General features: G+C 40.7%; 1 protein-coding gene across 1 annotated transcript in view; it reads left to right on the top strand.

Moving 5' to 3' along the window:
* The window catches only part of HPGD (15-hydroxyprostaglandin dehydrogenase), a 70918-nt gene that overhangs the window by 29348 nt on the left and 15641 nt on the right, over positions 1-25929 (top strand). Inside the window, exon 4 of the mRNA XM_088448471.1 lies at positions 4215-4311. Coding sequence (XP_088304597.1) covers positions 4215-4311 — 97 coding nt within the window. The remainder of the gene's footprint in view (positions 1-4214; positions 4312-25929) is intronic.

The following is a 25929-nucleotide window of genomic DNA, read 5'->3' as shown; positions in this document are numbered from 1 at the left end:
TCCGAACCCGCTCATCTTTAGTTAGAATGCAGCAATGTGAAGAAGGGCAGCATCTGTTTTCAATTTTCAGTGCATACAGGTATAATTAATAAGATTAGTACAGTTTTGGTCTGTAAAATACAGCAGATATGGCAGTGGGGCCCCCCTTAAGCACCTTAAATTAAACCAATCTCAGTTTTTTTGTGGGACAGTCCCATATCTTCCAGGACATTGTGAGCCTGGATCGGAACAGGGGTGTGTGTCATGATGTTACACCTCTACAGTTAATTAATATGATATTATTATGATACAGTCATATATCACAGTGTCACTATTATAGGGAATATATTCCTCTAACAATTATTGTACCTTGTGTTGGTATAACTTTTCAATTGTTGTAGTATTAGTATTAATAGAAGAGTATTATTAAAGAGGAAAAATATTTCGGAATATTATGCTATTTATGGTCCTATTTTGCATGATGTCAGAATACTTTGTTTCAGTAAATTACAAGGACCAATGGGCCTGATTCAGAGCCGCTCGTAAGCGGCCGCTCGTTCGCTCCGAGCGATGTTTGCCCAACTGCGCATGCGTACAGATCGTTATACGCATTCGCGAACCAGTCAGTGCGGTCGCAATTCATGTGCTCGCAAAATAGCGAATGCCTGACAATTTGAGTGACAGAAAGAGGCGTATGTGGGTGGTAACAGGGGAAGGTGCTTGAAAACGGGGAGTGGAGATCCGATCGCAGGCGTGCTTAAAGGTCAAAACGGGCGTTTTATGGATGTGCATAATTAAAACAGCAGCGTCATTGACCACGTCACTGGGTTATTTTATAGCCAGAACTGCTCGCAAAATTGTGGTAGCAAAAAGCAGCCACAAGAATAGCGAGCAGCTCATACCCTGGTCGATGTACTCGATTAATCTAATAAATAGCGGACATGACGTAGGATGCGAGCGGCCAGGGGGCGTAGTTTCTCAAAAAATGACCGCATGTTTTTGCAAAGAGTGAATGGTTCATTTGAATAGCCACCCCTATTTTCTGGACGAGCGAGCGCTAATTGCGTCCGGCTCTGAATCAGGCCCAATATGCAGTCTGTGCAATTAGCCTTGTGTATCACACTCCTATTTTCCTACAGATTGCTATCATGTCAACATGGCCTTCTTACCTTTTGAATGTTTGTTAGTACCTAAAGTAGGTTTGTTACAATATCTATTTCCCATTTTAAAGCACTGCTGATTATGCTGGCATAATATAAATAAAGTGTTAATTATCATAGTAATTTTTAGAAAATAGAAATAAAGATCATTTAAAAATCATTATTTGTGTGGACAGCCTCTATAAAAACTTTGCAACTGTCGTGAGTTAGATATGAATGAGCATTCCAAAACATAAATAGCAAAAAGCATTTTGTTATTCTGTGGTTGTCATTAAGTAGCTAAAATACTTAAATCACTGTAACAACAAAGATACCACACCAAAACACATTCTGTTCAGACATGTAAGGAATTACTAATTCTGGGCAAACTTTGACAGGTTCTGACATACATCAGTGATTTGCAATAACAAAAGTTATTCTCTTACAATGTTTTTTGGGGGAGAAAATACAGTCAGGTGCATAAATATTGGGACATTGACAGAATTTTCATATTTTGGCCTCTATTTGGTGTCTATTCACCACCACAATGGCTTTGAAATGAAACAAACAAGATGTGCTTTAACGGCAGACTTTCAGATTTAATTTGAGGGTAATTACATCCAAATCAGGTGAACGGTATAGGAATTACAACAGTTTCTATATGTGCCTCCCACTTTTTAAGGGGCCAAAAGTAATGGGACAAACTAAACAATCCTAAATCTAACTTTCACTTTTTAATACTTTGTGGCAAATCCTTTGCAGGCAATTACAGCCTGAAGTCTGGAACGCATAAATATCACCAGACGTTGGGTTTCATCCCTGGTGATGCTCTGCCAGGCCTCTATTGCAAATGTCTTCAGTTCCTGCTTGTGCTTGGGGAATTTTCCCTTCAGTTTTGTCTTCATCAAGTGAAATGCATGCTCAATCGGATTCAGGTCAGGGGATTGACTTGGCCATTGCATAACATTCTTCTTTTTAGCCTTAAAAAAACTCTTTGGTTGCTTTTGCAGTATGCTTCGGGTCATTGTCCATCTGCACTGTGAAGCGCCGTCCAATGAGTTCTGAAGCATTTGACTGAATATGAGCATATAATATTGCCCGAAACACTTCAGAATTCATTCTGCTGCTTTTGTCAGCAGTCACATCATCAATAAATACAAGGGAACCAGTTCCATTGGTAGCCATACATGCCCACGCCATGACACTACCACCACCATGCTTCACTGATGAAGTGGTATGTTTTGGATCATGAGCAGTTCCTTTCCTTCTCCATACACTTCTCTACCTATCACTCTGGTACAAGTTGATCTTTGTCTCATCTGTCCATAGGATGTTGTTCCAGAACTGTAATGGCTTTTTTAGATGTTGTTTGGCAAATTCTAATCTGGTCTTCCTGTTTTGAAGCTCACCAATGGTTTACATCTCTCTTGATTGTTGACTTTGACACATATATACCTACCTCCTGGAGAGTGTTCTTGATTTGGCAAACTGTTGTGAAGGGGTTTTTCTTCACCAGGGAAATAATTCTTCTGTCATCAACCACAGTTGTTTTCTGTGGTCTTCCGGGTCTTTTGGTGTTGCTGAGCTCTCCGGTGCGTTCTTTCTTTTTAAGAATGTTCCAAACAGTTGATTTGGCCACATCTAATGTTTTTGCTATCTCTCTGATGGGTTTGTTTTGATTTTTCAGCCTAATGATGGCTTGCTTCACTGATAGTGACAGCTCTTTGGATCTCATACTGAGAGTCGACAGCAACTAATTCCACATGCAAATGTCACACCTAGAATCAACTCCAGACCTTTTACCTGCTTAATTGATAATGAAGTAACGAGGGAATAGCCCACACCTGTCCATGAAACAGCTTTTGAGTTGATAGTCCCATTACTTTTGGCCCCTTAAAAAGTGGGAGACACATATAGAAACAGTTGTAATTCCTACACCGTTCACCTGATTTGGATGTAATTACCCTCAAGTTAAATCTGAAAGTCTGCAGTTAAAGAACATCTTGTTTGTTTCATTTCAAAGCCATTGTGGTGGTGAATAGAGGCCAAAATATGAAAATTCTGTCAATGTCCCAAAATTTATGCACCTGACTGTATATTGTACGCTCATTCAAAGGCCATTTACTGGCAATATTGCATTTGATTTTTGTTCAGCTATCATAAAATATAAAAGTGGCTGGTTGCATTTGGCATATTGATCTTTACGGAAGTACATTATGAACAGTTCCTAAATCATTACTATTGTTAACATTTATTTACAAACAGGACCTGTTTAACAAAGAGGGGGGACCATGTGCAGTTGTATTCTTCGCCTCCTCCCTCAGGTTACCTGGCTCTCAGTGGTGCTGTCTTTCCAGTAGTGTCTCCCGCTGGACAGTAGCCTGGAAGAGTCTGATCTGGGTGCAGTGTATGACGTGAGGAGCCCCACTTGGCTCGTTGGCCCGTGTGCACCATACACCCTGCACCCATTATAGACACGCCTCTGTTTATATAGCACCAGTATACCCTGCAGCACTTTACAATTGGGAATAAACTCTGTAATAAAAGAACACTGGAGAGTAAATGTAATAGGCTGTGGCTTAGAGACATCAGCTTGTCCCGTGCGAGACTGCCTGATGTTTTAAAGTAGCAGTCTTTTAGTAGGCAAAACCAGGTTGATATTGCCTCTTAAAAGACTGTGACTTTAAAACATCAGGTAATCTCACACGGGACTCGCCGATGTCTCAAAGCCACAGCCTATTACATTTATCTCTGGGTATTAACATATAGAAACTGAGATAAGTAGATGCAGCTCGCAAGCTAAAAATCTGTAGGATGATGCTATATAACAAAGAATAGACTATATTATAATCTTTAAGAATTGTGTATGTTTTTTTTTATTCTACTGCACCACATTCCAAATATATCTATCCCATTGTATTTCTGTTTATTATTCTAGTCATGAGCGTTTGGCGGTTCAGTTGTTCGCCACTACGGTTTTCAATAAGCTGTGCTCTTTATTCAGTCTGTGGATGTTGCCTTCCTGAAATGTAGAGGGTATTATAGCTGAAAACTAATCTGTTATAGCTGTAATACATGTAATACTTTCTGTTTCAGATTTCAGTTATTAGAGGAACCTATATTGGCTTAGAACTCATGAACAAAAAGAATGGAGGTCAAGGAGGTGTCATAATCAACATATCATCTTTGGCAGGTAAGATATTGCTTTTCTTAACTAGTACTGGGAGAAATCAGCACTTACACTTCACTCTGAGTGCTGGGAAGGCAGGGGAGCTGTAATGTGTGGCAGAAACTATACACTACCATAGTACGTGGCCATTTCTGACGTTAACTCAAGTTTTACAGAGCATGTATTTATTTATGCTCTCTTGCAGGTAAAGGCATGTATATTTTTCTACTCTCATAAGGGGCATAGTAAATAATCTGCACATGTTCCAACTGTCCCACTTTAAGCAGGGTGGTCCCAATTTCAGGGTTCTGTACTTTTTCCCAGTCTATATGGCTTTATACCGGTCTGGTGTGTAGCTGTGGAAGTGTGATGCACGGTTATGACTCCTTTATTTGTGCATACACTGCTGCCGCATTCCCTGTCCTGATTCTCCAGCATTACATTTTTGGAATACTGGGCCTGATTCAGCAAGGATTGCTATTGCGATTACGCATGTAATCAGCCGATTGTTGCATTCTGCGCATGCTTATGCATCACAGAGCACTTGCGCAAACACAGTGACTACGCAGACCCATCGCAGAGTGATTGACAGGAAGTACAGTTTGGGGGTGGTCGGAGAAATGCAGACGTGCCAGTACGTTTGAACGCCGTTGCAGGGGCATGCATAAATTAGCCACTGTGATGCATACCGGCGTTGCTAATGATGGCATGCATGTGAAGGGTGGCGGGATGCATTATATGCATCCCGCCCAATAAATGTTAATTAAAGAGATCATTTTTAATGTGTATGTGATAGATATTTTCCCCATAAAAAATTGCTTATTAGTAGCCCATAGGCTACTATAGGATAACACCATCTGGAGTAACTTTATCCTATCGGGGCCAAGCTCAGGGATGCGAAGGTAAAGCTGACAGCTTTGCAGCCTCCATAGAAACCTGTATCAGCTTAAGTCCCTCCGTGGTACATTTGGGGGATACTTGATGTTTGTGGGTATCCAGCAAAAATGGGTGTTTTCAGTGAACGTCCTTCAAATATTATTTTATAAATACATTTTTTATTCAGCAAATGTCCAGTAGAATGCCCCTGTAAGTCACTGACTAGGATGCTTTAGGTAGCTGCTTTACGACATAATTTTAGGCTTTGGGTTTTATGTATCAAGCATTGAAAAGCATGGAGAAGAGGACAAGGGGAAAAAGTGGCCTATAGCAACCAATCAGCATTGAAGTAGCATTTATAAAGTACAGTCGATAAAATAATAGGTAGGAGCTGATTGGTTGTTATGGGCCACTTCTTCACTGGTCCACTTCTCCACACTTTTCCCTGCTTGATACATAAACCCCATTTCATTCTGTATACAAAAGACAGTAGAGCTCTCTTTCAGGTCATCATTGGCGCTCCACCCAGGCAAGAAATGCTAAACTAGCACAACTTAATTCATACAAAGTAGTATTGCTTCTAAATTGGAAATTCATTATATTTATTGCAAACACTATAAGTGTAGTCAGTCTGTGGAACTGATGTTTGTTTCAAATGAAAGTAACGGAACATAAAAATAATATAATGCCTCACTCAAATGCATCCATTGTCTAGCTTTTTATTGCTGACATTTTATCAAGGAGATTTATAGTGTGTCCTTGAAATCGCAATTCTCTTTATGATTGTGCTGAAGGCATAACAATGATGGTAGGCATTGATCTGTTCACCTGCTGTGTGTCTACTTTAATAGTGACTCAAATTTTGGCTTCACGTGGTGTGTAAATAATTCCACTTTTCTTAGAAACACAGCATTCATTAAACTTTCACTAACAATTTCTAGTTATCTGTTACTTAGAAATGCATATTCTTCTCTGACTCGCCTGTACATATTGCATGCAGTCTGCCTGATACTAAGTTGGATGTCATTTTTGTTTAAAGAATTTGCTTATAACAACAGCGTATCTGTGCCTATATACAGTGATGTACTCCTCTTAAGATGCATGTGAATCAGCTAGTTTTACCACCTTCACAAAACTGCAGTTATTATTATTATTATTATAATTTATATGGCTCTACAAGTGTTCCTCAGTGCTTTACAAAGTACATAAACAATTGCGTGACCAAAGATTTACAGTACAATACAATAGAATGCAGGACAAGGACATGGATATTATACATTGCTACATTAGCAACCATAACACCCACATAAGCAGCAGAGCATAAGCAACCAAGTGTTATACTGGGTACACACTGGCCGATATATTGGCCGATCAATTGATCAACCATTATATTGTGCCTCCGTCGGCCAGTGTGTACGACGTCGTTCACAGACATATCGCATTTGCTGTGCAGCACAGCCAATGCGATATATATGTCTGCAGACATATCTGTCCATTGGCCAGTGGGTACCGGTGATCAGCCGATCCCCTGTACACAGGGGCTCCGAGAGGGGGGTGGAGCCACATGCATGTACTAATTACCTGGGTCCGGCACTGCTCCCCATCCCTCTTAGGTCACAGCAGCCCAGCACATGCTGCTGTGTGCTGGGCTGCATTGAGAGACAGTCCGAGGCTGCTAAAGCAGCAGCCGGAGAGTCTCCTATGCCAAAGGGGGGGAGCGATCACGCTGATCGTGCCCCCCATTGGCAGTGCGCCGGGCTGAGGGGCTGTGTGCGCAATGCCGCAACCCAAATGTTTTTTCTGTTTTTATTTTCTCGAAGGGGGCATGGTCACAAGTTCAGCGATTAGGCCAGACTCCCTACCCACCCCCCAGGCCGGCCCAGGCCGCTGCAGCATACAGATGATGGTCGTTCAGTGTGTATGAACGACCATCATCTGCAGATATATCTGCAGATCACTCGATCTGCAGATATATCGCTATAGTGTATACCCACCTTTAGGTGCCCTAGTAGGGAGTAAGAAGAAGATGAAAGTAAAGTAGGGAGAAGCACCAGAGGATAGAGGGCCCTGCTCATAAGAGCTTACATTCTAAAGGGGAAGGACAGACAAACAGGTGAGACACAGATAGGATAGACGGGGATGAGTTGAGTTAGATCCATTTTATTCATCAGATTTCAAACTATTTTCTACCAACTCTAATTTAGTGACTGTCATGCACCTTGATATGCTTCAAACCCTGCCCATAAATATGTTCCAGAGCACCCTAATTCCCTAACATGTCGGCCCAGAGCTCTCTCATGCCCTTAATATGCCTCAAAGCCCCCTCTGTTTCTCTCCAGCTTTGTCCTCCTCATGCATCTCTCCAGCTTCAGCCCCCTCTGTGTCTCTCCAGCCTCTTGTGTCTCTCCATCCCCAGCTTGTATATGTCTCTCTAGCCACCCTGCATCCCTCTAGCTCCAGCCCACACTTACCTATAATGTTGTCTTCTAGCAACTCCTCTGCTTTTCAGAAGCATGACATGATAACATCATGCATGTTTCACCTGCAACACCGAGGAGGAGGTGGTTCGTGGGGTGGGCTGGATGAGCTCCATTGAAGTTACTGTCAGTGTATCACTGGCCAACCCTCTGTGCTAATCCAATCCTTCTGGCCGTCAGAATTCCAGCACCACTGTTGATTATTTAGACCAAATTGCAATTACCAGTAATTTTATACATTAATGTGATAGCGTGTCAAGTAAAAATCATACAATGTAACATCAAAATATAAATGCACTGCAAAGCATGGTGTGCAAGTATACATTAGTGTTCACATCTTGAATCAGGCATAACATGTACATGTTGGAGGGGCCCGGATCTGCCGCTGCTTCCCCTCCCTCTTACCTGTCAGTAGCCTTTATACCCAGGCTGTAGTGGAGCTCGGCGCTGCAATTATTTTATTTTATATTTTTTTGTAAGGGAGGTGTGGCTATGCCTCTGTGATTACGCATGTCCCCTCCCACTTCCCCACCCCCAAAAATATCCAGTTAATCTGCTTTTCACGCTATAATGTATAAGATAATGTGTTATTCAAAAATACTAATACTAATATAATAATATTGCTTGCTTAATTTTATTTATTCCTAACAGAGATATGGTATAATTTTATTTGTGTATGGATCCACATGAGTTACATCTCTAAGTACTTAGATAGAACAAACTTCAAAATGACATAGCACATTACTGATCAGACAGGACAGTTCTAGACTATCGAAACAGCTGGGACTTTTTTACTACCTCCAGCATGTTGATTTGACAACAGTAAATTACAGTATCTGGTTTTTGCAGATTTTTTATTTCTAAGACAGTGACAGATATGCACAAGGAGTATAATAACAAGCTTAGAATGGATTGTCAAAGAGTCTGTTTCCTTATCTCTTCTGTAACTAAAGCAAGGAACTCAACTCTGCATTTTTAGCGTTTCTGGAACATTAAGGCTTACATATTCACAATAACAAATCAGCCACCTTACAAAACACAACTTCATACTATATATAAAAAAGCTAATTCAGCAACAGAATGTATTAACAAAATACAATATAAGCTTTTACCTAACACATGAGTGTTCAGTCAATATTACAGGACATGTGTGTAGAGATCTGATAGGGTGACAGCTGTATATCACTAAACCATCTGTCCACTTACACGAGTGTGGTCAGCCAGTCACTGGAATCTCTGCAAACTCAGCTTGATCACTTTCTTTCCTGAAATTAGTTACACCCAATATCAAAGTGAGAAGTCATTTGTTAGACTATATACATATGCGCCTGATTACATTGTGACTGATCGCACCATATATGTGTGCACGCATCGCACCATGCAATACTCCGCGTCTGCATGTGCTACGATATGCTATGGTGTGCACTGTGATCACACCATTCATTCTTATGGAGGTGCGGTCGTGTACACAGTGCACATACCTGATCACGGAAGTGCATCTCGCGTTATGCGTGGCGCGATTAGCCGCACCTAAGGCAAAGATGTAGCTGGATAGATCTGTACATGCAACTGATTTGATTTCAAGTAACACTAAGTGGTCAATTCATAAAAAAAATCTGAAAATCCACCTAAAATTAACATTGCTTATCAGGGGCATATCATATACCATTGTGAGGTGTTATTGGGGCTCATACCATTGTGACGTGTTATCGGGGCTCATGTCCTTGTGATCAGCAAAAAGTAAACTCACAACTTACGCTAACACTTTACTTCTGTGTTCGGATGCTCTGTGTTAGAAACTTGTTATGGTCATCGCAGTAACTCCAGTCGACATGACAGAGATCAGAAGATCTCGCTCCATCCGTTCTTCCCCTATAGGGAACAGCAGGCTACCACCATTTGAAGATGGCATTAGCCACTGCATGCAAGTTCTGAAAAGCTAAGTTTTTCAGAACTTGTTCAATTGCCATCCCCATGGCTGTTGATATGGTGCTATTACTAAGCTATACACACTTACCAATCAGCCATTTAATGTGTTTGGGCTGATACCACAACTGGGTAGGCATTTAAAATTTGACCGCCCAGTTGAGATGTCAGTGTCAGCGGTCCCTTGCAGCAAGTGTACGGGTGGTAGTCAGGTTACCCGTGCAAACAGGCAGATGTGCCGATATATCTGCAAGATATATCGGCATTGGCTGTGCTTAAGAGCTGACCTGATATGTCTGTGAGCAACGTCTGTTACAGACATATCGGGTGTACACACCCACCGATCCTTTTACTGATATATCGCTTGTCAATGGAACGAGTGATATTCTGTATCGATTAGTGTGTATCCAGCCTTACTTTGGAATATTAATGTTAAAGTACTTGTTAATGAAATATGTATAATTGACCTGTTTTTTTATTAAAATAAACATTAACTATTAAAACATGAACAACAAATATACTGGTCGCTTCAGTGTTAGGTATTTTCAATATGGAGCAAAAAAACTGCTCACCAAATAAAGGGGAAGGCTGTCCCTGGATAGAATAGAAAATATACAAAGAACTGGGAGCGCTAAATCGTTTCACAAAGAATATTGTTTTAATATTGCCATATGAGTGTTACATAAAAACATTTTAAAATAAGATCCCGCAGAAGCAGAATAATAAAATGGACAAAACATATATAATAATAAATAAATAAAATAAAAATAAAATTACAAGAAAAAATTAAAACAGGCTAATGGCTGACAATACCATCTAACAGTGAGCATGAAACTGTGGTCATTGTGGCTACAGATAATGATATAACAGATAAATGCAATTGGACTAGAATATAACTGTATACTGAGTATTTTAATGAAAAGCAACACCAGGTACAGAACAATATGTCATGAATCTAAATGTGTAGTCCAAAAAACCTTTATAACAGATCATCCAAGTGGGCTGCAAAAAATGTGGTCCGTTTGCAGCAATATATAGTAACACTTCGTATATGTCATCCGGAAAAATAAATATAGTGTATAGTAGAACCAATGTCTCTCACATATATATGGACACTGTGGCCACAGATGATAATCCAGAAAAAAAAGCAGTCCGATTTAAATGTAACAGTAAAATAGGTGCATAGGTATATACCATAAATAGGTAGGAAGCGATTCATATCGATCCATGTGCACAATCCAAAAAGCTCCTTATGAATGGTGTGTTCTTATATCCAAAATAAGAGCTAACAATTGTATTCCATTAATAAACTGTAGCCATAACTTGGATTGTCCAATAATAAAAATATGCCAAACACAAGATAGTGCTGGATTAAACACAAAAATACTCAGACTGATGTGAATGTCCATATGTTGATACTTTCTACTGGTGCACAGTCCATGTAGATTTCAACTAATGAAGAAGGTAATTCATGACATATGAAAAATAAACACTATAAAACACCCTTCAGAGATTTTTTTCTGTATGATAATAATATCTAAATAATAAAGTCCAGATATAAAGTCTAGTATAGATTTAGGCAGTATAGCGTACCCCACATACTATACAGTAGGTGGTGTATACACATAGAAGTTTCTATTTTAACCCAATGTTCACCCGTGCAGAGACAAGTAGTATGTGTGTGTACCCAAACTCACATCACAGTATGCTCTCACGTGCATATAAAGGCATCTTTCTGGAGATGCATATTACACCACACTCTCTTTAGATCCTTGTTCCCTCATAAAAGTTAAATATCATAAAAGATAGAGGGGAACGGAGTATCAGAACAAATTTATTTAAGTAAGTAACAATGTTTTAAAATATGGAAGATTCCACAGTCATCACACTGAAGCAAGATGGACAATACTAAAAAAACATAGTACATGGATTCTGGACTTCCCCAGACTACTATAAATAAATGCCCCAGAGTGAATAAGAATCAGACCATACTGTCACACAAGTCCCTCCAGCAACGCGTTTTGATCAGAGTGAATTATCTTTTTCAAGGTGCATGGGACTGACTTCGTGGGCTGGCATTAAATACCTCCCCCAATCATTCTCTAAATAGCTAATTAGACAAAACCCCACAACCTGTATGGCTCTATGCTCAGTTCATATAAAATACCATAACATCATATGACATATTCATGCTGCAGCCACGCTGTCATTATCGATCACAACAGCACTTCCGGTCTGGTCACCGGAAGTGATGAAGTCCATTGCTCCCACAAGATACTCAAGGGAGCAATTGACTTCATCACTTCCGGTGAGCAGACTGGAAGTGCTGTTGTGACCGATACGGACAGCACAGCTGCAGCATGAAAATGTCATATGATGTTATGGTATTTTATATGAACTAAACACTCTGATCGACACGCGTTGCTGGAGGGACTTGTATGACGGTATGGTCTGATTCTTATTCACTCTGGGGCATTTACTTATAGTAGTCGGGGGAAGTCCAGAATCCCGGTACTACGTTTTTTTTAGGGGTGAGCGGGTTCGGATTTCTGAAATCCGAACCCCCCCCCGAGCCCCCCCGATCCGAGTCCGATCCGAGTCAGGCTCGAGTTTTCCCGCCTGACTCAGATTCTGAAATCGAGGCAAAACGTCATCATCCCGCCTTCCGAGTCTCGCGGGTTTTGGATCCTATATAAGGTACCCGCGTCAGCGCCATTTTCTCACTCGGCTGTGGACAGTGAAGAGGGAGGGTGGGAGTTAGGGCTGGCTGGGCTGTGTAGTGTAGTGTAGTGCAGAGTAGTGTTGTGCTGTGCTGTGCTGCGCTGTGCTGCTGTTGTCCATAGGGGCTGTGTCCACTACTTCAAAGTCCATAGGGGCTGGCTGTGTTGTGCTGTGCTGCTGTTGTTAATAGGGGCTGTGTCCACTACTTCAAAGTCCATAGGGGCTGGCTGGACTGTGTTGTGCAGTCAGTTGTCCATAGGGGCTGTGTCCACTCCAAAGTCCTGTGCAGTGTCCCAGTCCTAAAGGGGTGCTGTAGTGTTGTCTAGGGGGTGCTCTGTTCATCAGGGGTGCTCCCCCCAAGTGCTAAAAAAAACCTATTTTTTCTGTGTTTGTGAATTGTGTGCGCAGTAGCCGCATGTGCATCAACAAAGTAGTGCCAAGCGTGCGCCTGTGTCATAAGTAAAGGGCCGGCTGGCTTGACCGTTAAAGGGTGCTGTAACCCCCAAAGTACACTCCAAACCAAATAAAAAATTTTTTTTTGTGTTTGTGAATTGTGTGCGCTGTAGCCGCACGTGCATCAACAAAGTAGTGCCAAGCGTGCGCCTGTGTCATAAGTAAAGGGCCGCCTGGCTTGACCGTTAAAGGGTGCTGTAACCCCCAAAGTACACTCCAGTCCAAACCAAATAAAAAAATATTTTCTGTGTTTGTGAATTGTGTGCGCAGTAGCCGCACGTGCATCAACAAAGTAGTGCCAAGCGTGCGCCTGTGTCCCATAAGTAAAGGGCCGGCTGGCTCATTTCTTAAAGGGTGGTGTAACCCACAAAGTGCACTAGTCTCCAACAAAAATAAAAAAATATTTTCTGTATTTGTGTGCGCCTTAGCCGCACGTATATATCAATATAACATAAATGGAGAACTAAACTTTCTCCGATAAAAATAAAATAGGGAAAGATCAAGAACCACTTCCTCCTAGTGCTGAAGCTGCTGCCACTAGTCATGACATAGACGATAACATGCCATCAACGTCGTCTGCCAAGGCCGATGCCCAATGTCTTAGTAGAGAGCCAAATGACAAAGTTCAGGAAAATGACCTTGAAAAAAACATTTAAATCATCTGAAGAGAAAAGTAAACTTGCCAATAAGCCATTTACGACACGGAGTGGCAAGGAACGGCTAAGGTCTTTCCCTATGTTCATGACTAGTGGTTCAGCTTCACATGACGATGGAAGCCCTCCTCCCGCTAAAAAAATCAAACGAGTTAAGCTGGCAAAAGCACAGCGAAGAACTGTGCGTTCTAAGAATATATCACAAATCCCCAAGGAGAGTCCAAGTGTGGTGGCGGTTGCGATGCCTGACCTTCCCAGCACTGGACGGGAAGAGGTGGCTCTTTCCACCATTTGCACGCCCCCTGCAAGTGCTGAAAGGAGCACCCACAGTCCACTTGCTGATATGCAAATTGAAGATGTCACTGTTGAAGTACAACAGGATGAGGATACTGGTGTAGCTGGCGCTGAGAAGGAAGTTGGCGAGGAGGATTCTGATGGTGATGTGGTTTGTTTAAATCAGGCTCCGGGGGAGACAGTTGTTGTCCGTGGGATGAAAAAGCCCATCACGGTCATGCCTGGGCAGAAGACCAAACATTCCACCTCTTTGGTCTGGCAATATTTCTATCCAAATCCGGACAACAACTGTCTTGCCATATGTACCATATGTAAAGGTGAAATAAGTAGGGGTAGGGACGTTAACCACCTCGGAACATCCTCCCTTATACGGCACCTGCAGCGCGTTCATAAAAAGTTACTGTCAAGTTCAGAAACTTTGGCTCAGACCGTAAGCAGTCCAGGGTCACCTAAATCCCTTTTTCCTGTTTTATCCAAGGTGGATGAGGAGGATGAGGACGACATCTTGCCTCCGTAGAACCAGTTTGTGCAGGGACACATTAATTGCCAGCTTGTTTTGTGGGGGCCCAAACGAACCAATCATTTCAGCCACAGTCATGTGGCAGACCCTGGCGCTGAAATGATTGGTTTGTTAAGTGTGCATGTCCTATTTATACAACATAAGGGTGGGTGGGAGGGCCCAAGGACAATTCCATCTTGCACCTCTTTTTTTTCTTTGCAGTATGTACTGTTTGGGGCCTTGTTTTTCAAACTGCCATCCTGTCTGCCACTGCAGTGTCAGTGCTAGATGGGCCACGTGTTTGTGCCGCCCACTCGTGTCGCTTAGCATAGTCATCCAGCTACCTCGGTGCAACCTTTTGGCCATAAAAACAATATTGTTAGGTGTGAGGTGTTCAGAATAGACTGGAAATGAGTGGAAATGAAGGTTATTGAGGTTAATAATAGCATAGGAGCAGAAAAACCCACAAATTCTGTGATTTTAGCTGTTTTTATGCTTTTTTAAAAAAAAATACAGATCCAAAACACAAAACCCAGAACCCAAAACATGGAAGGGTGGTTTTGGCAAAACCAATCCAGATCCAAAACACGAAGAAAGATCCAGATCCAAAACCAAAACACAAAACACGAAAAGTGGCCGGTGCACACCCCTAGTTTTTTTTAGTATTGTCCATCTTGCTCCAGTGTGATGACTGTGGAATCTTCCATATTTTAAAACTTTGTTACTTAAATAAAGTTGTTATATCCGTTCCCCTCTATCTTTTATGATATTTAACTTTTATGAGGGAACAAGGATCTAAAGAGAGTGTGGAGTAATATGCATCTGGAGAAAGATGCCGTTATATGCACGTGAGAACGGACTGTGATGTGAGTTTGGGTACACACACATACTACTTGTCTCTGCACATTTAAGGGGTGAACATTGGGTTGAAAAAGAAACCTTTATGTGTATATACACCACCTACTATATAGTGAGTGGGGTACGCTATACTGCCTAAATCTATACTAGACTTTATATCTGGACTTTATTATTTAGATATTATTATTATCATACAGAAAAAATCTCTGATGGGTATTTAATTGTGTTTATTTTTCATATGTCATGAATTACCTTCTTCATAAGTTGAAATCTACATTTTTGTAGAACAACAAGAGGTGCGCTTTCCAACCTGTCAATATAATTTCAAACAAGCAGCTTCAATAAACAGGATCTGCAAATCCTGCTAAGAACAACAACTATACAAATGAAATTGAAGCGCTAGTGTTTGAAATACCACACAATATTAATATAAGAAGATTTATTTAAACAACAATAATAACAACATATAAAATTTCAGCGGGAGTCTATCAACCGGTCACCAAGATGTTTCCAACCATAAAGGTAAGTAGTGGACCTCCGACCTCCAATATACAATATACCAGCCAAGAAGACGTGTGTGCTGGATAAAGGGTGGATTCAGCCTGGATCCGCGTCCACATTCAGGTTATGTCGATGAGGGTTCGTCCAGCAGTTGGAAAGTTACTACCAAGGCAGCGGGTAGGTAGTGAACCAGGCAGTGAACAGGATATTGGAGAAGCACTAAGTGTGAGATTCCTTGATGCTTTTCTCCAGGTTCAAATGTCCTGGTTTCTTCAGAAGGCTGGTATATTGTTGGACATCGCTCCCAGCCATTCTGCCCTTCAAAGCCGGCGCACCCCACAGGTGCATCCACGGAGGCTGAAGCATCTGCTCGCCTCCTACGGTTTTGAGTGCCCTAACAGCCACACAGATAGTGTCTACAGAGGTCGGAGGTCCACTGCTTACCTTTATGGTTGGAAACATCTTGGTGACCGGTTGATGGACTCCTGCTGACGAGCGGGGTATGTCTTCACATGAATGCTGATGGTGAGCATTCCAGCATAACTACAGATTTATTTGTACAAGTAACATACCGCATAGTAACATTCTGTGTACCAAAGCAACGGGTATCATTTGACATTTTTCATAAAGGACACATATATTTATTTGAATCTTCTCCATTGTTTATTTTTTCATTATACACATGTGAGTTAATTTGAGACATCATAAAAACAAGTGTTATTATATAGGATGCTCAGTGAACCATCTAGTTCCTATAGGCAGATGATATATGTTAATCTATAAATTTGAGCAAGCACTTTATGAGTATGTTTGTGTTTAATCCGGCGCTATCTTGTGTTTGGCATATTTTTTATTATTGTGTATTTGTTGGAGTGTGGTGACACTCTGTTGTCAGAACTGTAAGTAGGCAGCAGGAATTTTTGCGCACTTTGGATAGACTCCCTTTTAATCTCATAATTTGGATTGTGCACATTGATCGATATTAATAACTTACACCCTATACCCATTATCGATACGTTCCTGGATGTATCCTGTTTTATGTTGCACAGTTGGTTGATTGGAATATGTACACAGGACCACTTCTATTAAAATGGTTTTGAAAATAGGATTCTACATTGAATTACCACTCTACTGCATATAATATTTCCACACCTATCCTCAGTTCAACTTTGAAGTAGGAGCTGCACTTGTAGTTTATTGCACTAATATATTATTTACAACTTTGGATCAATTCCAATTGTCATTTGTAAACACTGGATGTTCTTGGATTACACTATTGTGCACATTTCCAAGGTCATTTTAAGTCAAATAACATGGCAATGAGCTTACCTGGCAACCTAATAACGTGATTACGTAATTTTATCAGCTCCAGTTAGAATCCACACAAGTAAATAATATAGTTGGCTGATGTTAACCCAGTCATAATGATGAATGCAGTGTGAGTTTATATCCATGTGACAGAACGTCTATTACTGTATACAAAAAGCATATTTATTAAAATGTCACCATTTTACCAACATATAAATATTCTATGTAAAAGACTCTCCTTTGAGATTTTACACAGCATATTATAGTAGAATATACATGTTAATTGCATTCTAATTTCTAAGTGGACTGCCGTCTGAAGGAGACCCATGGTCTATAAAACAATGTCTTTGCCTACATTCAAATCATACCTGCTAACTCTCCCTCATTGTCAGGGTGACTCCCTAAAATAGTTGCAATCTCCCTGTCTCCCTGAAAAGTCTAGCTATCTCCCTGATTGCACCTTACCCCCATTATGTAGCTGGTATATACTTGGAAAAAAAGAAGAAATCAGAGATATATACATTCAAATGTTATAATCGGTGTCATTTCCTTGCCTTGCTTATAAGGCACTATGATCCCTATGGCTAAATGCATTTTCATATAAGGTTTCCCTTGGCCTCTTATATGGAACCCCTTGTAAAACACAATACATGAGAAAGCTCTGAAAAGTATCAGTGTGTTTCAAAAAGTAGATCTTACTAACTGCTTTGGGGCTCATTTACGTTTGGATGTACTGTAAGTCAGTTTTATGACACACCTCTCAGATGTAGCTGTACACGCCCACTTTACCGATGCGCTTATAGGTGTTGCTTTCACAATCTCCCTGAAAAGCTTTTTCAAGAGTAGGGAAGTATTATTACAATCCATCAACTCCATCTACCTTTGATGTTTGTTTAACCAATGGGATCATGTATTATATTATTTAGATTTTATATTCATTTTTATTTTATAATATTTGGGGGCCCATGTTTGAAAAATGACAGTAGGGAGCTAGTTGGTTTGAGCACCATTTATTATACGCAATGAGTTCTAAAACTCGTTGCGTATGATAAAACTTGTTGTGTATGATAAAACTCGTTGATAAATGGGCCCCTTTGTTTTTATATTATATCATTTATTAAGTTATCTTAAGGACAATATTATAAACTTCTGTGTTAACCTGATACAGACTCTCTTCAGGAACTAATAATGTCAATAGCCTTTTCTGAAAAAAACCCAACAACATCATAAATATTGATTATTAATAATATAACCCTCTTTGATACTAGATTCTGAAGCCCTTCTATCTGGTTTGTTAGGGGCCAAGTTCTGCAGACATTTTCACAGCCATTTCAGGCAGGTTAGCAGTAGGTCTGGCCTCAGATCGGATAGTCACAAGTGGGATGGTGAAGCAAACACAGCAGCCATTATTGTCTGTTTTTTTAATGCTTAACAGTTTATTAGAATTTGGTGTAATGAGGATAGATCTTGTACAAAATATGCTTATTGGCTCACACAATTCAAGTCAAAACTAAGAAAAGAAGGCCCTGGACAAACGCTCTCTCTCCTCTGCCTTCAAGCTAACCTTGATACAAGCAGCCATTTTTATTAGTATTGTTGTTCTTTATTTTAGCTGTCCATGAATTAAGAGCAAAATAACTGGTTCTGTTTAGTTGTTTTGAGCTACGTGATGACACTAAACTAGGGGCAAACACAGGATTTCCAGAAGGGGTTTCCAAATATTTGATTTTGGAATAAAGCAAAATCTCGCAGCAATAAGCCTGGTATAAATACTTTTTGTAGACTAAATGTTTTACTGTAAATAACAAGTCCGGTTGATCAACAAAGTATAATTCATGTAGTGTAAGATATAATAATAATAGATATTAGCGCCCATTAAAATGCGGTCAAACCTCCAAAAACTGTAATTTTATGAGGTTTGCTGCAATTCCCATATGTATCAAGCACCGGAAAGCAAACTTTCCAGGGCTTGTACCCAATAGGCAAGCCTATCTGAAAGAGCCCGCTCTATCCCTCCCTTTGTTTGCGCAATTTGACAGCTGGGCATGTGCAATAGGACTCCCGGGCAGTGGCGTAACTCGGGGGGGTCGAGCGGGGCACATGCCCTGGACGATGTCGGGGAGAGGGTGGGGGAGGTGTGTAACTCCACACTAACCTGGACGGCGGTTTGACAGTGGCACAAAACAATAGCACTGCTGCCGGGTAGTACATTCACTGACCACCCGGCGGTGGTGTGTTTGTTTTAGCAGCCAATAAGATTCAGACAGATTCTTATTGGCTGCTGCACCCAGGGCCAGCACTAGGCTGGAGCTTACTCATCAGCTCCACCTTCCGGCTCCCGCAGTGGGTGAAGGGAGACGTCATTATGTCTCTCCCATAGTGCCCAGCGGGACAGAAGGAGTTGACGGCGGCGAGCGCAGAAGTGGGTATTCAGGCAAGTATAATTTTGTGTGTTTTATGTGTAAGGGGCCCTACGGGGGGCACTGTATAAGGGGCACTACTGAGGCCACTACATAATGGGCACTCCTGGGGGTACTGCATAAGGGGTACTACTGGGGCACTGCATAAGGGGAACTATTGGGGCACTGCATAAAGGGCACTACTGGAGGCACTGCATAAGGGGCACTACAGGGGGCATTGCGTAAGGGGCACTACTACAGTGGGCATTGCGTAAGGGGCACTGCTACTGAGGACATTGCATAATGGGTACTACTATAGGGGGCACATCATAAGGGGCACTACTACAGGGGGCATTGAATAATGGGCACTGCTATTGGGGGCACTGCATAAAGGGCACTACATGTGGGGGCACTGCATAAGGGGTACTACTACAGGGAGCACTGCATAAAGGGCACTACTGGGGGCTTTAAGGTGCATATGGAATGGAAAGGAATGTTCCCAGATTGAGAAGAAATGGTGGTGTTTCGTGTTGACACACCTCCATTTTTTAGTGATCACGCCCCTTGTATCATGTGGCCACGGTCATTTTTTTGGCACACGCACACAGTTGGGTGGTGCGCCAAATACCCTAGTGATGCTACTGCTTCCGGGTCATAAACCCAGAAGTCCTCACAATGCAAGGGACAGCTCTTATCGGTAGAGCTGTCCTGTATATAATTGTTTACAATTATTCATGCATACGGTGTTAATAAACGCAGCTATGCCAGTAATAATGGGTGGAATGCATTTGATACATGATACATCCCACCAAGAAGCTGTTACTGAATGAGTGTTCACAGCAGACATACAATGATTCCACTCACATACAGGAGTAAAAAGTTTTAGGGACATATAGAAACCTTTGTAATTCCTACACCGTTCACCTGATTTGGATGTAATTACCCTCAACTTAAATCTGAAAGGCTGCAGTTAAAGCACATTTTGTTTGTTTCATTTCAAAGCCATCGTGGTGGTGAATAGAGGCCAAAATATGAAAATTCTGTCAATGGCCCAATATTTATGCACCTGACTGTATGTCTGTCACATGACTCGCTTCCAGCTCCACTCTGGATGAGTGGGAGCTATTTAAAAGGCCTTTGGCAGTTATTACTGTATTAAAGAGGGGATGAGGCAGTGAGTATGGCAAGTTTGGGGCCACCCATAGTACTGCAACACAACACAAACACACAGAAGGGGGTGGGGCCACAAACGCCAGAACTTACAGCAATGCCTGGGAACTGTAATGGCAGCAGTGTGCACGTGTAAAGCATCCTAATTACACTTCAGGCGGCACTGCTGCAGAGATTCTGGCTGCAGGGTGCCTTTCCAATTACAGGGGCTGTGGGTGAGTGGCGGTGCCACCCACAGAGCTCTGCGCTCTGTGCGGTGGCACTGCTCACACACCCCTAGTTACGGCCCTGGATACTCGCATTAATATAAGGTAGTGAGCAGTGTGTAACGGCCATACAGAAAAGATGTGTCCAAAACAGCATTAGCCCCTAAAGCACTGGATCTAAAACATAGGTAAAAATAATAAAATAATAATACACTAGAGACAAAAAAATAATAATTGAGACTGATTACTAGAGATTAAGAACAACTCTCCCACATAGTCTCCCTGTTCTTTGCTTATTGAAAGGGTTGACCTGTGTTTATTCCAAGGATGTTTCCGTTTATTTGCTGTTGTTTTTTATATCTACAATATATGTCCTAAAAATTTGTTTCCAGCATCTACTACTCATTCACTGAAAACATATTTTCCAGCCACCAGCCTTGCTTCTTTTACCCCAATGGTTTTAAACTGAGGGGTTTATGTATCAAGCAGTGGAAAGCATGGAGAAATGGCCCAGTGGAGAAGTTGCCCATAGCACCCAATCAGCTTTGAAGTAGCATTTATCAAGTACCGTCTATAAAAATAATAGGTAGGGACTGATTGGTTGCTATGGGCAACTTCTCCATGCTTTTCACTGCTTGATACATAAACACCTTAATCTGATATTAATGTTATATTTCTGTTAAACCTCATAATAAGACATTAAAGTTGTTAGTACACAATGAATGAAATGAGACCTGTTCACTATGGGCTTTTTTTTAGAGTTTGACTCCTTTTGAGCTCTGAGCATGTGTAAAAATAATGCTGTGAAGATTGTTTTATTATGTATTTTCAGTTGAACATTTCTCAAGATAAAGACTAACTCATACTTGCCAACTCTCTCTGATTGTCAGGGAGACTCCCTGAAATAGTAGCAATCTCCCTGACTCCCTGAAGAATTTTGCAATGGTTATAAGGCACAATGATCCCTATGGCTACATTCATTTTCTGAAAAGTATCAGTGTGTTTTCATCTTACTAAGTGCTTTGGGGCTCATTTACATTTGGATATAAGTCAGGTTGATGACATGCCACTCAGATGTAGTAGTACACACTCGCTATACTGCAGCGCTCATAGGTGCTGCTTTCACACTCTCCTTGAAATGCTTTTTCAAAATTGGACTAACTCAAAACACAGCAATGTGGCATTTTCCATATAAAGTATAATGAAGTACAAACACCCATACATTTGTAGTGAAATGATTTATAATTCCTGTGAGCAACTTCTTAATTGCAGGCCAAATTTAATGGACAGCTAAGAAATCCAAATAGATGGCATTATATAACAAAATTGCTAATAAATTAAACACTATCAATTGAAGTAGTCAGTATATACATGAAACAGCATATCAGATAGCGCTGATGGTGTCACTATCATCACCAAACATCTTTACATTAGCTATCCAGTACAGGCGAAACATATTTCTGCTAAGACGTTTATTTTGGGAAGCATTCAAGCCATATTTGTTTGCATCCCCGATGAGCGTGCTCTTGTGCACACCATTACTGTATTGACCTTACGCTTGCCTCCTCTGTTCTGGCTCGTAGGCCCTCATGTGCCATGAAACTACATTTGAATATACAGTAATTATGGACTTTCTCAAATGGAGTTGCTCTTTTCTGACCAAAATTGAGTTAGTTTAAATTGTAATTAAATTAGCCACCATTAGGAATAGATTACGTGTCGCTAATATACCATCGCAGGTCACCTTGCTCCTCTTGAAAACTTTCACCAGATGCTATTATATAGTAAGCTGTTTTACTGAAAAAAACAGCATTTCCCCTGATAAATGGATAATAAAATTAGATTAAAAACTATTAAACGAAGGCAGTATATTACTGTCTAAGCCACAAGTTTACAGTATAAAAGCCAGTTCAGTACAAACATCCTCAGTACGTTTTGAAAGTTAGATAGTTTATTGGCCTTTTTTTTTTGTTCTTGGCTTTTTCTCTATAATACTTAACTCTTTACACTGCCACATGTACGTAGGAAAGATTCCTGGACTGCACACCCTGAATATATATAATGGGAGGTGCTACCTGATGAGACTAATTGCAGGCACAGAAACAGACATATCTCAGGTGCACAACTCCAAATTACTGTGATAATATATAAATGTAATAAAATTTTGCAATCAATTGAGGTTTTTAGCATAATCATGGCCAAGGTTATGGGCCTACCCACCATATCCAGGTAACCTCTTTAGAGTAGGTCCCTAACATACTAGGGTTCAAATCCAGAGTGCAGAACACCCCCAAACTAGCCCAGCTAAGCTGCCCCAGGGCACCGCCATAGTAAGAAAAGTGCAGTGTAAAAGAGATAGTTAAGAGCAGCCACAGCTGCATATAAAGAATGAAAATAAAAAAGTGAAGTACATGTATAATAAACAAACAGTGAAGGGTTAAAATGTGTTATAAAAGAAAAATGTGTTATAATACGATGCCCTGAAACAGATCAACCAAAGCAATCCAGGTGGACCCACACCCCAAAAATTAACCAAAGTTGCACTACAGTATATAACTTGTAGGACTTGTGCCTAATACTAGTGTACATATACATTACCAGACTCCATGCTTTTAAACCAATAAGGAAGGGGTGCTAATCCAGACTGAGGGTGTCTCCTATCCCTCAGATGTGCAATAAAGCACATTAAATGGAGTATATGGGAAAGATTCCTGGACTGCACACCCTGAATATATATAATGGGAGGTGCTACCTGATGAGACTAATTGCAGGTACAGAAACAGACAAATCTCAGATGCACAACTCCGAATTACTGTGATAATATATAAATGCAATAAAATTTTGCAATCAATTGAGGTTTTTAGCATAATCATGGCCAAGGTTATGGGCCTACCCACCATATCCAGGTAACCTCTTTAGGGTAGGTTCATTTTTGGGGTGTGGGTCCACCTGGATTGCTTTGGTTGATCTGTTTCAGGGCACCGCATTATAACACATTTTTCTTTTATAACACAGTTTAACCCTTCACTGTTTGTTTATTATACATGTACTTCACTTTTTTTATTTTCATTCTTTATATGCAGTTGTGGCTGCTCTTAACTATCTCTTTTACACTGCACTTTTCTTACTATGGCAGTGCCCTGGAGCGGCTTAGCTGGGCTAGTTTGGGGGTGTCCTGTGCTCTGGATTTGAACCCTAGTATGTTAGGGACCTACCCTAAAGAGATTACCTGGATATGGTGGGTAGGCCCATAACCTTGGCCATGATTATGCTAAAAACCTCTATTGACTGCAAAATTTTATTGCATTTAATTATTATCACAGTAATTTGGAGTTATGAACCTGAGATTTGTCTGTTTCTGTGACTGCCACATGTACGTGATAAATTTGCCGCTACAAATATGTCACTTGTTTTTTCATTGTGACAATTTTCCAGGAATACATTTTCTTCCGGCCAAGAAAATTTTCAGGACACGTGGGGCTTTCAAAATAATTATCTTAAAAAAACGACATTTCTAACCATTATGTGGTGAAGACATTGGAAACAAATTAAATATACTTTTATAGGTCTGTATTGTATACCATTGTATCCAAAGAACAACTTTGTGTTGTATTGAGGACAATAAAAATAACCAGCTCTGCTGAATAATCTAAACAATGTAGATGTCAAAAATGCACAGAAGGACTCCAAAAATAAAAGAGCAGTGTATTTAGTAAAAGTTGCTTGAGGAATTATACAAGCCAATACATTAGTTTTCTGACAGTGGAAAACCCATACCTCTCAGCATTCAGAAATGCGGAGCTGGGATGATATGAGCAGTGCAAAAAAGGGACGTGACCTCATGGGTCACTAGTCCACATCCCTGGTGTGACGTTTTGTCATACGTGGGGTGAGCCCAGCACTCTGGCACCTGCTGGGACACCCCCAGCCTCTGCCCGGCACTAAATGGACCCCATTGAAATCAGAACGGTTAAGAGGTATAAAAACCACTTTAGCTATGCAAATTGAAATGTGCAATACATTGTAGTAATATAAATACCAAAATGTATAAACAACTGTCTTGGGATATATATTTCCCAATTCTCTGTTGTGGCCACCTCACCATGCATCAGCAGTGACGGAATGCAGAATATTTCTGAAGTAAAGCATTTGAAGAATTTATAGCACTAAAGATTCTGCAAACCTGTTGCCATCTTCCTTATAAGAACAGCTGGTCTGTGGAGCTTTCACATTAATTTAACACTGTAATTTGTTACGTAAGACACACAATCATTTTTAAATGCGTAAATTAAACTTATAAAGTTATAAAAATCTAACCAAAAGTTATAAAATGTAGATAACATGCTATTAAATGTCAGGAGATTTCAGAAAAACATGCATTTTTTAATTACTTTGTGCTTCTTCATTTTGCTGTAAAGATAGCAAAATAGAGAAGGAAATTGTAACATCTATTGCTACTTGATTCACAAACAGTTGAACTTCTTTTAAATTGCATTACATTATTATATGTTTTTTTCTTTTCATGTATATGCAAATTAAGTTCAACATTGTATGAGAATCCTGTGAGGACATAATTTATAGTGATGAGATTTTTTTTCCCCATATGAAAATACTTGGTCTGCGACTTTATACTTTTATCTGGACACAACTCCTTGTAACTTCTTATAAATCTATAATTATAATAGGGAGTACATTGGCCTATATATTATTTGTGTTTGACATATTTATGTATCTCTCTCTCTATATAAAATAAAGTCCCCAGTTTAGGGGTCTGCCTATTTGTTTGGGCTAGTCTCTTGAACTACTGGATTAATTTTGATGGGGTTTCCACTATTCTATACAGCATTGGTCAAGGAAGGTTTAGGTGTATGAACCATTCATCTATGGCAAAAGGGAGCCAAGCAGTGACGATTTTAGTGAAACAAGTCACAGAAAAAACTCTTGCACCAAATTGCACCAAGCTGCTGTATAAGAGCTGGCCAGAGTGCTGAAACAGCAAGAGAGCATCTGAGACTGAGGCTTGGAATTAAGCAAGTCACAGAAAAAACTGTTGATCTGTATGTGTGTGTGACTGACTACTGCTGCTGCAGGGGTGAGGGCTGCTCTCTGATTGGCTCTCTGAGACAGTGAGAGCCAACCAGAGACAGAAATGTGCCCTGTTGCTTAGCAGCAGCCTACGGAGGGGAGGGAGTCAGGGACTGAGCAGGCTCATATCTGAGGCAGACAGAGAGTGACAGTCTCCAACAAACCCATGAAGATGCCCTGATTTCAGACTTAGTAGCCAGGATGCCTGGAAGGAGC

Source organism: Taudactylus pleione, unplaced genomic scaffold, assembly GCF_031769625.1.
Source record: "Taudactylus pleione unplaced genomic scaffold, aTauple2 ptg000021l, whole genome shotgun sequence".
NCBI classification, from domain to species: domain Eukaryota; kingdom Metazoa; phylum Chordata; class Amphibia; order Anura; family Myobatrachidae; genus Taudactylus; species Taudactylus pleione.
The sequence above is the reverse complement of the archived record's forward strand: the minus strand, read 5'-3'. Positions and strand labels throughout refer to the sequence as shown.